This window comes from Aphidius gifuensis, linkage group LG5 (genome assembly GCF_014905175.1).
Source record: "Aphidius gifuensis isolate YNYX2018 linkage group LG5, ASM1490517v1, whole genome shotgun sequence".
Classification (NCBI taxonomy): Eukaryota; Metazoa; Arthropoda; class Insecta; order Hymenoptera; family Braconidae; genus Aphidius; species Aphidius gifuensis.
Genome location: NC_057792.1, coordinates 14,700,688 through 14,715,211, shown reverse-complemented (window position 1 = coordinate 14,715,211; position 14,524 = coordinate 14,700,688). Strand labels below are relative to the sequence as shown.

General features: G+C 24.6%; 5 protein-coding genes across 6 annotated transcripts; 3 read left to right on the top strand and 2 right to left on the bottom strand.

Moving 5' to 3' along the window:
- Nucleotides 1-1,023: 1,023 nt before the first annotated feature.
- Nucleotides 1,024-3,288, top strand: LOC122857746 (transmembrane protein 64). Its single transcript, XM_044160088.1, has 3 exons — nucleotides 1,024-1,583; nucleotides 1,651-1,812; nucleotides 1,880-3,288. The coding sequence occupies exons 1-3, from the start codon at nucleotides 1,056-1,058 to the stop codon at nucleotides 2,036-2,038; spliced, it is 849 nt and encodes a 282-aa protein (XP_044016023.1). The 5' UTR covers nucleotides 1,024-1,055; the 3' UTR covers nucleotides 2,039-3,288.
- Nucleotides 3,289-3,583: 295 nt separating this feature from the next.
- On the top strand, nucleotides 3,584-4,709 carry LOC122857748 (trypsin-like). The gene is made up of 4 exons (XM_044160090.1): nucleotides 3,584-3,613; nucleotides 3,676-3,995; nucleotides 4,066-4,326; nucleotides 4,549-4,709. Exons 2-4 carry the CDS (start codon nucleotides 3,726-3,728, stop codon nucleotides 4,699-4,701), a joined length of 684 nt encoding a protein of 227 aa, XP_044016025.1. The 5' UTR covers nucleotides 3,584-3,613; nucleotides 3,676-3,725; the 3' UTR covers nucleotides 4,702-4,709.
- Nucleotides 4,710-5,178: 469 nt separating this feature from the next.
- On the top strand, nucleotides 5,179-6,117 carry LOC122857749 (transmembrane protease serine 2-like). Its single transcript, XM_044160091.1, has 3 exons — nucleotides 5,179-5,514; nucleotides 5,590-5,838; nucleotides 5,910-6,117. Exons 1-3 carry the CDS (start codon nucleotides 5,278-5,280, stop codon nucleotides 6,060-6,062), a joined length of 639 nt encoding a protein of 212 aa, XP_044016026.1. The 5' UTR covers nucleotides 5,179-5,277; the 3' UTR covers nucleotides 6,063-6,117.
- On the bottom strand, nucleotides 5,880-8,509 carry LOC122857736 (alanine--glyoxylate aminotransferase 2, mitochondrial). Its single transcript, XM_044160076.1, has 8 exons — nucleotides 8,315-8,509; nucleotides 8,016-8,101; nucleotides 7,763-7,947; nucleotides 7,330-7,642; nucleotides 7,048-7,251; nucleotides 6,649-6,963; nucleotides 6,306-6,557; nucleotides 5,880-6,230 (listed from the first exon to the last, which is right to left on the bottom strand). Exons 1-8 carry the CDS (start codon nucleotides 8,325-8,327, stop codon nucleotides 6,093-6,095), a joined length of 1,506 nt encoding a protein of 501 aa, XP_044016011.1. The 5' UTR covers nucleotides 8,328-8,509; the 3' UTR covers nucleotides 5,880-6,092.
- Nucleotides 8,510-8,643: 134 nt separating this feature from the next.
- On the bottom strand, nucleotides 8,644-10,421 carry LOC122857738 (evolutionarily conserved signaling intermediate in Toll pathway, mitochondrial). 2 transcript variants are annotated; one of them, XM_044160078.1, is made up of 3 exons: nucleotides 10,362-10,421; nucleotides 9,090-10,155; nucleotides 8,644-9,005 (listed from the first exon to the last, which is right to left on the bottom strand). In XM_044160078.1, exons 2-3 carry the CDS (start codon nucleotides 10,060-10,062, stop codon nucleotides 8,707-8,709), a joined length of 1,272 nt encoding a protein of 423 aa, XP_044016013.1. In that variant the 5' UTR covers nucleotides 10,063-10,155; nucleotides 10,362-10,421; the 3' UTR covers nucleotides 8,644-8,706. The 2 variants fall into 2 exon arrangements, with proteins under 2 accessions (XP_044016013.1, XP_044016014.1); XM_044160079.1 differs by lacking the exon at nucleotides 10,362-10,421 and adding an exon at nucleotides 10,233-10,341 and having other exon boundaries at nucleotides 8,657-9,005.
- Between the last annotated feature and the right edge of the window lie 4,103 nt (nucleotides 10,422-14,524).

Genomic DNA, 14,524 nt, shown 5'->3' with positions numbered 1-14,524 from the left:
GAGAAATCGCGGAGAAATATTTTCACCAGGGTAATAATAATAATAATATTAATAATATTATTTTATTAAATCATATTGTAAAAACTAAAGCAAAATTGCGAAAAGCAAGAAAACTTGCAAAGCAATTGAGAGTAGCCAGTAGAAACAAGGATACAAAATCAAAATCAACATTAAAAAGAGAAAAAATAGCCAGAGAAAAACAACAAAAGAAAAGAAAAGAAGAACGTGAAAAAGAAAAAAAAATAATTGAAGAAAAAAAATTAACACAAATGTCATCATATGAGCAGAAAAAATGGCCAAGAAAATTGAGGAGGCTAATTACAGGAGACATTCAAAATTACAAATATTATCACATCTAGCGCAATCTAGCGGCCAAACTATTACTCGATAAATGTCGGTAAAAAAGATTTCCTACTTTTTTTTCAAAAATAATAATTAGGTTCATAGAGAAGAGGAGGTATTTGTGTCAACTTTCTAAAAATTCTATTCTCCTAATACAAATTGGTGATTATTGCTACAAAAGTTTTGATTGAAAGCTCAAAAATGACAAATAATATTCAGACATTATAAGAGTGAGAAATCTACTCCAATTCTACGACTGACATTTTAATAAAATTGATTATTTTTTTTTATTTAATCAAAAATAGAATCTACCTGGTGGAATACAAAACACATGTATAAAGTATCAATCAATTATGTCTTCCAATAAAAAAAATCTCCAATAAAAAAAAATGTTATTCAGTAAATTATCATCAAAGTTCATTGTAAAAATAAAAAAAAAATAGTCTTTGTGTATTTGGAGTAAAATTAAGGTTATGTTTTTAAAAGACCATTTATTTTTTTTATTTTTTATATAACTATTTATAAATATTGTGTGTAATTATGATGATGACAATAATGCTGATGTCATTTAATTATTCATGATATTTTTTTAAAAACACAAATGATAAATAGAAAATATTATTTTGGTAAGTAATTTAATTTTACTATTGTTAAATTAATTATTAATATACCTATTATTATTTTTAGATTGAAAATATAATAAATAAATAAAAATGGATATAATAACTATTGAAAATATTGAATCAAGTTCACGTCCAATAAAGAATTCAAATATACGTTGTAATTGTTTGAGTTCAAATTCATTATGTTACATTGCTGTTACAATTGCAACACTTGGATTATTAAGTGCAATTGTATTTCTCTGCAAAGGCTATATTAAAATACTATTATACTGGATTGAACATCAAAATTTATGGATAATAACAATAATTGTTATAACATTATTTACTGTTGTATCATTTCCAATTGTCATTGGTTATTTATTTTTAATAATAGCAAGTGGTTATTTATTTGGTATTATAAGAGGTATTGCAATGGTTGTGTTAGGTGCAAATTTAGGTATTGTTATTGCACATACAACACTATCAGCATTATCAACAAAGCTACCAATTGGTGCATTGTTGAGAAGTGAAACAGCTCTAGCAATATTACGAGTTATATCTGGACCACAAGCATTTAGAGTTGTTTTATTTGCAAGACTAACACCAATACCATTTGGTCTTCAAAATACTATATTTGCTGTGAGTATTGATTATCAATTTATATAGCTGTTATATAATCAATATAATTTATTTATTTATTTTCAAGGTGAGCAATGTTTCGGGTTTGAGATATCACATTGCAAGTGCAATTGGATTATTACCAGCACAAATAATTAATGTTTATTTGGGAAGTAGTTTGAGATCAATGCAAGATGTACTTGAAGACAAATCAACAGCTGTTACTGGTTATATTGTATTTGTTGTTCAGGTAAATGTTTTATTTTTAATTTATTTTATACAATTGTTTATTTATATACTAATAAATTATTAAACAGATTCTAGTTGGTGTATCTTTGATGGTTTATGTCGTTCAAAAAGCAAGACGTGAGTTACATTATGCTCTTCTTGATGCTGATCTTGCATCAATGAATGACAATTATCATCATGCACCAATATCAGATATTAAAGGATCACTTACATCTTTAATTGCGTAATAAATCATAAAGAATTTGTCATGATTTATCAACGTTATTTGAATCATCATTATTCCGTGAGCTCATCACTGTTTATCATCATGATAATAATTTATTTATTTATTTAAATCATTCAACAAAAAGTCTGGGAGTATAAAAAAAACATTATTTAGTTTTTTTTTTCTTCATTTGTTATTGTTTTTTAGTGCCAAAAATTAATGACACAATATTTAATTTCGAATGTTAATTAGAAATTTGAACATTTGATTTTAATGACCTTCCATTTTGACATGACTGTTTATTTATTTTTTTAAATATTTTGATTTATTTATAAGAACGAAGATCTTCTCTTTTTTTTATTATCATTAAGGTGATATTATTTTCTGGACTGATTTATAGTTGCATTTTTTGACTTCTAGAAATTCAGTATTTTTTTTTCGTCTGAATATTTTTCTATCATCTTCTAATTATTGTTAGTTTGATACGCACTAATTTGAGTCAATTGATAAACACTAATTGCACTGTGAAAATATTGATATTGTTATGAAAAAAAAAAATAATAATAATTGGTGGGATGAATGTAATTATTATTGATTATTTTCATTTGTTTTTTTTTTTTTTTTTGACGAGTGTCAAAGTTTGTCAAAAGTATGTTTGCGAGTCTTCCAATAAATATTATTTTATTATTAGACTTTTATGATAATTGAAAATAAACAATGAGTCTCCATTTTTTTTTTTTTTTTTTTGATAATGTTATTTTAAAAAACTCTATTAGTTAACGATATTATTTATTTTTTTTTTTCTTAAAAATTTTTTTTTTTTTTAAATAAATAATTAAACAAAAAGCTTTGGAAAAAAAAATTTATAATTTATAATTTTCAAGACATAATCAAAGTGAGAATGTAATATTTAAATAATTTTTTTTTTAAATTTTATTTTAATTTAAAATAAGAAAAAAAATAATATTAACAAATTGTCTTCGTAAAATAATTAATTTATCTATATTTTTTGAAAAAATTTTATTTATTTAAAAATTCATCATAGTAATAAAAATTTCGAATAAAAATCGTTAAAATAATCTGTACAAATGTGAAAAAATAACTAGAATTAATGTAAATTAATTATATTAAAATAAAATAAAATAAAAAAACATGTAAATGATAAAAATACATGCCAAAAAGAAATACAATTAAACGTTTATTTTATTTAATATATTCTAACTAAAATAAAAAAAAAATTATAAATTAAATAAATGTAATTTATAATTTGTCAATAATGATGTCGTTAATCTCATTTCAAGATATAAATTTTTGCAATCTCTAAAGAACTATTTATTTTTTGATAAAAAAAAAATAAAATGATAAAAAAATTTCTATAACAAGTTTAATTTTTAAAAACAAAAAATTTTTGATGTTCACATATTTGAATAGTATGATAAAGCAATGCTCAAACATACTTTTGAATAAAAAATTAAACAACTTATAAATAATAATGGTTTCTAAATTTTAGTATGACTTAAAATAATCACTGACACACATGAAAAAAAAAAAATGAAACAAAAAAATTTAATAATACATTTATGCTTGCTGATAACTTGTGAGTAAATTAATTATTATTTATTAAACAAAAATAGATTGATTATATTTTTTAAATTAAAGGTGGATATAGTAAACATGCAAATAAAATATCAGGTGGTATACGAACGTCTATGAACGCTTATCCATTTTTAGTAACAATTAGATTAAGAAGTGAATATTTATGCAGTGGCAGTATTATAAATCCATTACACATTGTCTCAACAGCCAGTTGTGTGACATCTAATAAAAATATCATTTATGGAAATCTTCAAATTTTATCTGCAACGGACAAACAAAATTATCAACAAGACCATGGAAATATAAATGATGTTTCTATTGTTGTTATTCATCCAGACTATTCACCTAATAATTTTTGGGCAAATGATATTGGCATTTTAAAGGTAAATTTATAAAATAGTTAGAAAATTAAAAAAAATAATATATTTACATATCTCTACATTAAATTTTCAGTTAACAAAATCATTGCCATCCAATCAAGTTGATGGATATATAACATTACCAGTATCATCAACCGTTTATAATACATTTTCACATTTAGTTTTAATTGGATGGGAAAAATTTGATGAAAGTGATTCATTACAACTTTCAAAACTTGATGTTCAATTAATGTTATTAAAACCATGCAGAAAATACTTTGAACAATATGGAAATCTTAATAATGCTCAACGTTGTATAACATCTCCATTAAAAACACATCGCAATATCGATTATGTAATTAAAAAATTAATTATTTACATTGAAAAGATTTATGCTACATTTAATTTATTATTTTTATGTCATTGTACAAATTCATGATTTAAATTTCAAGATGATAATTTTTATTATCAGCTTAATATCTTATTTAAAAATGTCGTCTTTAAATCTTGTCTTTGTTTTTTATTTTATACTTATTAAATATTATTTATCAAATTTTTAATTTTATTTTAATTACAGGGAGATAGTGGCAGTCCCGTTGTGACTAGTCAGCAACAAAACATTCTTGGAATGGTGTCTTTGATTTCACCAAATCCTGATCATCCTGTTATAATTACTCAAATTTTAAGACATTACACTGGCTGGATTATAAATATGCTTGAAAAATATTAATTACAAGTGTAACATTAAATTTCTACATGTAAAATAAATAAAAAATAATTTAAATTTTTTAATATTTTAATATAAAAAAATTGACTTTTAATTTTGTCAACTCTCAGATAAAGAGTCATTGTATTTCGATTGACACAGATTTTAAATTTGTTTTTTAAATAGTATATTTATCTTTTAAAATATAAAAATTTTATCTTCAAATTAAATCCCTAAATGTGTCAACTTAATTTATAAATTATATGTAAAAAAAACATTAATTTTCTTATCTTGAAAAAATTGATATTATAATTGTAAAAAAAATAATTTAATCATCAGTTGAACAACTAATTGATAATAATTGTCATCATAATATAAAATGAATTTAAAATATGTATTAATTTTAATATTTTATTTATTATTTATAATAAATTGTGAGTTGTTTTTTTAAATTAATAATTTTATTATCAATTATTCAATGTTAATGCATTTTTTTTTTATTTTTTAAATAAAGCTGGATATGGAAAAAAATTAAATAAACTGATTGGTGGTGGTGTTGCATATGTGGACGAATTTCCTTTTTTAGTATCAATTCGATGGATGAATGAGCATGTATGTTGTGGCAGTATTATAAGTCCAACACATATTGTCACAACAGCAAGTTGTGTTACATCTGCAGATAAGAGTATAATTTATGGAAATCTTCAAGTTTTATCTGGATCGAATAATCAAAATTATCAACAAGGCCATGGAAATATAAATGATGTTGCCACAGTTATTATTCATCCTGATTATTTACCACGTCAATTTTGGGCCAACGATATAAGCATTTTAAAAGTATAAAAAATATATATATATTTATAAATAAAAATATTTATATTATTTTATTAATTATCTAAATTTATATTTCAGCTATCAAAACAATTAATTTTCAGTCCAATTTGTCGACAAGTTATATTGCCACCACCGTCAACAAGTCACCAATACAATAAACTACGATTAATTAGTTATGAACAATTTCAAACTGGTCAACTTATTTCACAACTTTATGTTAAATTGTCATCACGATCTGTTTGTTCAGATTTATGCAGAGAATATGGTAGAATTCATCCAGCTCAACATTGTATTAAAACACAATACGAAAGGCAAACAATTGACAATGCAAGTACAAAAATTAAAGATAAAAATTAACTGTTATTTTATTTATATTTATCTTTTTTTCTATTTATCAGGGAGACAGTGGTAGTCCTATTGTAACATTTCAAAAAGGACATTTATTTGGAATAGTTTCTTTAGTTTTCATTGATCCTCATAATCCTGCTGTTATTACAAAAGTTTTGATGCATTATGTTGATTGGATATTTCAAGCAATTAGCAAGTATTAAGTATCACTACTTTAAATTAAATGTAAAGCTTTAAACACCACTAAAATAAACTGATTCCTTGTCTTCAATGTGACTATTACGATATTTTTTCAAGGCTGTATTAATAACTTCAACTGTAAAATCAACATCTTCTTTTGTCACGCACATTGGTGGCTTTATTCTCAGTATCTAATCAAAACATAAAAAAATAAAATAAAAATAATATAAATCAATGAAATACCAATTAAATAAAAGAAGTCTTACATTTCCATTTATTCCTCCTTTACCAACAAGTACACCCATGTCTTTAATATCTTCAAATATTTCAGCAACATTATCTGCTGACATGGCTTCTTTTGTATCAGGATCATCAACGAGTTCAACACCAATCATCAATCCTTTTCCTCTTATATCACCAATGATAGTTGGATATTCTAGCATAAGTGTACTCAATCTGTGCAACATATGAGTCCCCACAATTTTTGAATTTTCTTGAAGTTTTTCTTCATCAATAATCTGTTGTTTTTTTTTTCAATAATAAAATTAATATTTAGTTTTTTTTCAATATTTAAATATTAATAAAAATAAAATTTTGAATAATAATTACATCAAGAACTGCTGTTCCAACAGCACAAGCTAATGGATTACCTCCAAATGTATTAAAATGCAATGCTTTATTGAGACAATCAGCAATTTCTTTAGTTGTAACAACAGCACCAAGTGGAAAACCATTACCAATTCCTTTAGCTAATGTAACAATATCTGGTACAATATTATGTCCTTCAAAACCCCAATAATTATCACCAGTTCTTCCAAAACCAGTTTGAACTTCATCAGCAATACAAAGACCACCTTTACTTTTAACTAAATTATATACTTGTTGAAGATATGTTCTTGGATATTGAACAACTCCACCAACTCCCTTGAAAAATTAAATAAAAACAATTTATCAAATTTACCAATTAATTTTTATATAATAATAATTTAAATATATAATAAATAATACTTGAATACTCTCAGCAATAAAACCAGCAATTTGTCCATTTGTTGGTAATGTATAACGAAATACTTGATGTAAATCATCAACATATTTTTCTGATGCAATGCAACGTTGTCCAATGCATTCACAAGTTCTTCTTGATTTAGATATTGGACAATCACGACATTGTGAACCACCCCATGAACCTCTATAAACATCTGGATTTGTTACCTATTATGAAAATAAATAAATCATATATTTTTTTGGTTTATTTATATCAAAGTAATGAATGAAAAATAAATGTATTACGTGTATATAACCAGATGGTTGTGCCATTGGATATTTCCATGTTGACATTGCTGTTGCAACAGCCGTTGCATAACTTCCACCATGATAACAATTTCTAAGTGAAACAATTGCTTGTGCACCTGTATAAAGTCTTGACATTAAAAATGCCAATTCATTTGCTTCTGATCCACTATTAACAAGATAAACTGTATTTAATTTATCTGGTAATTTTGCAGTTAATTTGTCAACATATTCATGATATTTTGGATGCATATAAATTGATGTTGTATGACATAATTTACTCATTTGTTTAACAGCAATATCTGTAATTTTTCTGTAAGTAAAAATATTTTAATTTATTTATTTTTAAACAGGAAAAAGAATATAAATTAAATTGACCTCGTAATTTAATTAAATATAAAAAATATGTAAATTAAAATTAAATTATACTTACGGATGAGAGTGACCAACAGAAATTGTTACAATGCCACCAAACATGTCCAAATAACGACGTCCAGTATGATCCCAAAGCCACTGGCCATGTCCCTCATGAATTAACAGTGGTTTTTTATAAAAAGGTCGTTGACTCGGTGTCACCTTTGTCATTCTTGATAATTTTATTGTCTCATAATCTGTTCCCTATTTTAAAAAAAATAATAATAAACATTAACAAAAATTATTTAATAATATTATTTAATTTTTATTACCTTGTATGGAGATGCAATGAAATTTGTTGCTGGCATCTCTGGAAGAGAACTAAACATTCGAAGTTGAAGCCATCGAGTATTCATACCTTTTTTTTTATAAATTAATTTAAATAATAAAAAATTTAATTAAACAATTTTTATTAATAATTTTAGAAAATATATTTTATATTTATTAAAATTATTTTTTAATTATTTGAATCGTGATGGTGAATAAAAGTAAATTTATTATTATTTTTTTTTATCAAGAAATGAAAAAAATAAAATTATATTTAAACAGCTTTTTCTTATCAAAAACTTACCTATTAAAGACATTTTTAAATTCTAATAAAACCACATTTATTAGCCAAAAAAAAGTTGATTAATTTAATGAAACTGTTGTTGAATTTAAAAATATTTTTGAGTTATATTGACAGAGTTGTTGTGAGATTGATTCAGATTGATTGTTCAAAATGCAATTTGAACTTTTAGTGACCAATTTTTGCGCATGTCAATAATAAAATTTGGAGAGGGGAAAAAAGTAAAAGTTGTTTTTTCTCTTCATTACTTGAATAATAAAAAAAAAAAGAAAAAAAAAACCTTCAAGAAAAATAAATACTTTTAATAATTTTACTAAATAAAATTTAAATACTTGTGTGTTTTTTAAATTACTAATAATTGTATTTATTTACAAATAGAATAAAAATTAATTTCATCAAGATGATAATTTTTCTGAACTATCACCATCAACGTGAGCAGTATTATCACTTGATCCATCAGTAATAACTTCAAAGTCATCAATTTTTCTTGTAAATTTAAATAAAATTGGAATATTTTCTAAATCTGGATTTCTCGTTTGTAAACAACGTATCCATGATAACAATGAATCTTTGCTAGATGTTCCAGTAGCACATACACTAAATATTGTTTGTTCATCTTGTTCATGTATAGAACGTTGCACTTGAAGTGCTTTTTTCTTTGATTTCCAAAAATTAACTTCAATATTTGTCATATCTAAAACAAAAATAAATCAAATATAAAATACAATTAATTATTCAATCAATCAAAAAAAAAAAAAAATAGAAACAAGTTATTTACCATCATTATCAACATCTTCTTCTACAACTTTTTTTAATGGATCAGCACGAAGTAAAAAATAATCAACAGATGCTTTTGATACCCAAATTCTAAATGGACCTTCAACATAAATTGGAATATTTTTTTGATGTTCTCTTATTAATCTTTCTTGATCAGGACTTGATGCTGATATAATCCATGTTTTGTCAATTGAATCATTAACATCATTTGTATCAAATTTTGTTATTACACTTTGTACATCAACACTTGCTATTTTTCTAATTGCAAGCTCAGCAAGATCAATTGCCTCTGTTGGCAGAGGCTTTGGTACTGGCCATGGATTTAAATTTTTAAATTTACCCATCCAATATGCCATTCTTCTTAGCTTTCTCAATGGAATACCATGTTGACCAAATATATTTATAATAATTAATTCAGTTTCTGGATCTGGACATATACCATTACTTTCCATTTTATCAAGTAAATCAATAATACACTGTTGTTCACGTGGATAATGCATAAATTCAGCTTGTAATAATGTTGTTGCAGCATAACGTCCTTTTGGCATTGTATTAAGTACTGCTTTATATATTTCAAGATCTTCATTAACACCATATTCATCCATGTATTTCATAGCAGCATATACAAATTGTACATGTCCAGTTTTTCTATCTGGTTCATTTGTATACATATGTAATACATCAAGAAATGTATCTTTTTTTTTTTTCTTTTTATTATTATTTAATTTATCAAATATTGTTACAGCATTTTTTAAACTTGTATTATCAACTGCTTCTCTTTGACCTCCATATACTTGTTGTTGTTGTTGTTGTTTTGGTTCTTTATTATTTTTTAATAATTTATTTGTATGAATTAATTTTTTACTAATTAAATTACTATAAATTATTGATATTGAATTTATATTTTTTAATGAACTTTCATATTTTAATGCACTTGTTGTTATTTTAGATATTGACATCATTCTTGGTAGCATTTTTTATCAATTATTTTCTTCACAGCAACACAGTAGTTAATTAGTTAATACAATAGTTTAATTGTTTTTTTTTTATCAGTAATTTTTGTTAGTCTGAAAAATAATAATATATACTTTTAGCAAATATTTTTTATGTCATAATATAAATAAATTGGTATTAAATAATTAACCTCAAAATGAATTATAGTTTGGGGGATATTATTAATTAATTAATTTGATATTATTATTTTATAATGTTTAATTTATTATTGTGATAGAAAATAATGAATGTTATTAAAGATTCATTGTTTATTATTTACCTGATTGTTGTAAATAAATTGCAACGTTTTGGAAACCGGGAGATGCCATCTTTTATTTTTATTTGTCTCTCTCTCTTTTATTTTTGTTCTGTTGTATCGGTAAATCAGTTGATAATTCAAATAATTATATTTTTTTCGAAATTTTGAATATATTATTTCGAAAATAAAATTTATAAAAAGAAAATTTCTATAGCAATTTATAAATTGTCATTGTAATTTTTTTTAAAGAATAAAAATTGTAAGAAAATGATTACGGTAGGTCGGAAAAAAAATATCCACGTTTCTAGGAATTTAAAAAAATAAAAAATATAAAATGAACTTTTGTTATCTAAGATGACTTGATAAAATGATCATGTGATTTTTTTGCCCCGAAAATAAAAAACATGTGATTAAAAAACATATTCCATGCGTTTGTTCCCAAATAAACTATTCGAAAAAAGATAAATTATTTTATAATAGCTTGATTGTTTAATGAATTATAAATAATGATTTATTTTTCTCTCGTTTATATTCATTTTGGTATCACTAATAATGACTCGTTATATAAAAAAAAAAAAATCATATTACCTTGACAGCCTCACTCATGTAAAGTTCAAATATATTTTTTTTACCTACTCAGCATATCAGTATTTCTTTATCACTTGGCATTCCACCTTTCAAATGAGTCAAAGTTAAAGAAAAAAAATTTTAATAATTTTTTAAAACAATTGTTAATTAATAAACTATATATAAAATGCATTTTTTATATTTACTTGGACTAGTTCCAGCAATTTTATTTTGCAACGTGGAAGCATCAAGTGGATGGGACAATATTCCAATAATATCACAGGGTAAATCGATTCTTTTATTAATTATGAATAAACCAGATGAAGCCAAAGAGACATGGGATCATTTTAAAAATTTAAGTACATTATGGGAAAACATAAAAGACATGGATAATTCAATCCCGATATATGGTCATGGTAAAGCTGTTATGTTGATGTTGATCGGTGACAAAGAAGGTGGTATGGATACCATGGCAGCTGCAACAAAATCATTGGCAACAATGGCTGGTGGTATAGCTGGTGGACCATTTGGTGCACTTGCTGGTTCTGTTGGAACAGATGCTTTTTTTTCCTTAATTCGAAAAAAACCAACTGGTATTGTTGAGTATATTAAAAATATCCACAATAAAAAGGCAGGCCAACACATTGACAATGCATTGGGTTATTCTTTGTTTTTCCTTGATTTTAAAGGAAGTAAATCATCAGCTGGTGAAAGTGGAGGATTCAAAGAATCCATTGAAAAATCATCAAAGGATTTAGAAGAAAATATACCATTGTTGCAAGAAAAAATACAATTAAGTTGGATGGAATTAAATGGCATGAAAAATAGTGGAAAATTAAGTAGTAAAAATATAATGTCTGTTGATGCAATTTCTGGTGAATGGCTTCTAGCTGTTTTCAGTGGATTACAAAGTAATTATGAATTACAAGAATTACGAGAAGGAATAACTGAGATATCCAAAAGTATTAGAGAAGAATACGTTATTCATGAAATTGCGAAAAAAAAAATTGGAGGACCATATACACCTGAAGAAATTCATGTTCTTAAAACAATTGATGAAAATAATTATTTAAAAAAATATGCAGATGTAGTAGGAATAGAAAGAGTTGATAAAGCATTGAAAATATTTAAAAATTTAAATATTGCCAATGATATTGTTGAAAAAACAATTGGAAAAGTTGAAATTAAAATCGTAGAACCATATACACTTGAAGAAATTAAATTCTTAAAATCAATTGATCTTGATAGGGAACAGTTGACACGTGAAAGAGTTGCAGAATTGTCGAATCAAGTTGCACTTATTGAAAAAGCTAGTCTCATTGAGTATAAACCATTCAAGCCAGCACCTGCTTTATTCACAATCAAAGAATTATATGCTATGCGTTACGAATTGAATAAACGAATCGATGATATCAAAGCAGCAACAACAACAAAATTGGGAAAATATACACTTCAAGAGTTGGAAGCTTTGCGTGAACAAGTCAATAAAATGATACCAGCATATCACAAAAAACTACAAGGACAAATTCCAATATATTCAGCTGGAGAATTAGAATATATGATTGACACTATGAAAGATGATTATCTCAATGGTCATCTTGAAGCTGAGTCAACAAAAAATGTAAAAAATATCGACAAAAAAAAACTGTAATTAAATAAACGATAATAATTTTATCGATCAAATATAAAAATAAAATCATATAATATAAAAAGAAATCGTAATAATAATGATTATTTTGATATATTCTAATGATTTTTTTATTTTTGTTTATCGAAATTTAAAAAATAAATTAAATTTCGAAATAATTTAATAAAAAATTTATTTGATGAGATATTAAATTGTTTTCTTTTTTTATTTTTATTAATTACCATATTGTAATACAACTAAAAATGTATTTTAATGAATTTAAAAAAAAAAAGTAATATTACTTTGACAGTCTCATTCATGTAAAATTCAAATATTTTTTTTTTACCTATATAAGCATATCAGTATTTCTTTATCACTTGGCATTCCAACTTTCGAATGAGTCAAAGTTAAAAATAAAAATTTCAATAATTTTTAAAAAATAACACAGTATTAATATATAAAATAATTTATTATCAAAAAAATAATCTCCATAGTTGTAGCGATGTTAAACGAAAAAGTACGAGCAAAAAGGTATTATCACTGTAAATCAACGATAGTCATCCTAAAGTCTGAGTACACTCAGTTGCTCGTCAAGTCGTCACCACCTACAAAACTTTTGTTACTGATAATTTTTCATTAAACAAACAAGTAAATTTAATTTAAATTTAAAAAAATAATTAAACAAGAAGAATATCGACTGAATTAATCTGAAAAATAATGAAATTATTGAACAATTAATTCATCAAAATATATTCCATTTCAACAAGTACACTGCACGTGGTCAACATTTTTTTTAAATATAACCCAGCAAAAAATAATTGATAATAATAAAAAAAAAATCATTTATATAGTTAACAAAATTGTTAATTGATAAACTATATAAAATGCATTTTTTATTTTTACTTGGACTAGTTCCAGCAATGTTATTTTGCAACGTGGAAGCATCAAGTGGATGGGACAATATCCCAATAATATCACAGGGTAAATCGATTCTTTTATTAATTATGAATAAACCAAATGAAGCCAAAGAGACATGGGATCATTTTAAAAATTTGAGTTTATTATGGGAAAACATAAAAGGTATGGATAATGCTATTCCGATTTATGGTCATGGTAAAGCTGTTATGTTGATGTTGATCGGTGACAAAGAAGGTGGTATGGATACCATGGCAGCTGCAACAAATACATTGGCAACGATGATTGGTAGTGTAACTGGTGGACCATTTGGTGGACTTGCTGGTTCGGCTGGATCAGATGCTTTTTTTTCCTTAATAAGAAAAAAACCAACTGGTATTGTTGAGTATTTTAAAAATATCCGCAATAAAACGGCAGGTGAACACATTGACAATGCATTGGGTATTTCTTTGTTTTTCCTTGATTTTAAAGGAAGTAAATCATCAGCTGGTGAAAGTGAAGGATTCAAAGAATCAATTGGAAAATCATCAAAGGATTTAGAAGAAAATATACCATTGTTACAAGACAAAATACAATTAAGTTTGATAGAATTAAATGCCATGAAAAATAGTGGAAAATTAAGTATTAAAAATGTATTATCTGTTGATGCAATTTCTGGTGAATGGCTTTCAGCTATTTTGAGTGTGTTACGAAGTGATTATAAATCACAAGGATTACAAGAAGGAATAGCTGAGATATCAAAAAGTATTAGAGAAGAGTACGTTATTCATGAAATTGCAAAAAAAAAACTTGGAGGACCATATACACCTGAAGAAATTTATGTTCTTAAAACAATTGATGAAAATAATTATTTAAAAAAATATGCAGGTGTAGCAGGAATAAAAAGAGTTGATAAAGCATTGAAAATATTAAAAAATTTAAAAATTGCCAATGATATTGTTGAAAAAACAATTGGAAAAGTTGAAATTAAAATCGTAGAACCATATATACTTGAAGAAATTAAATTTTTAGATTCAATTGATATTAATGTGGAACAGTTGACAGATAAAAGACTTACAGCATTGGCAAATCAAGT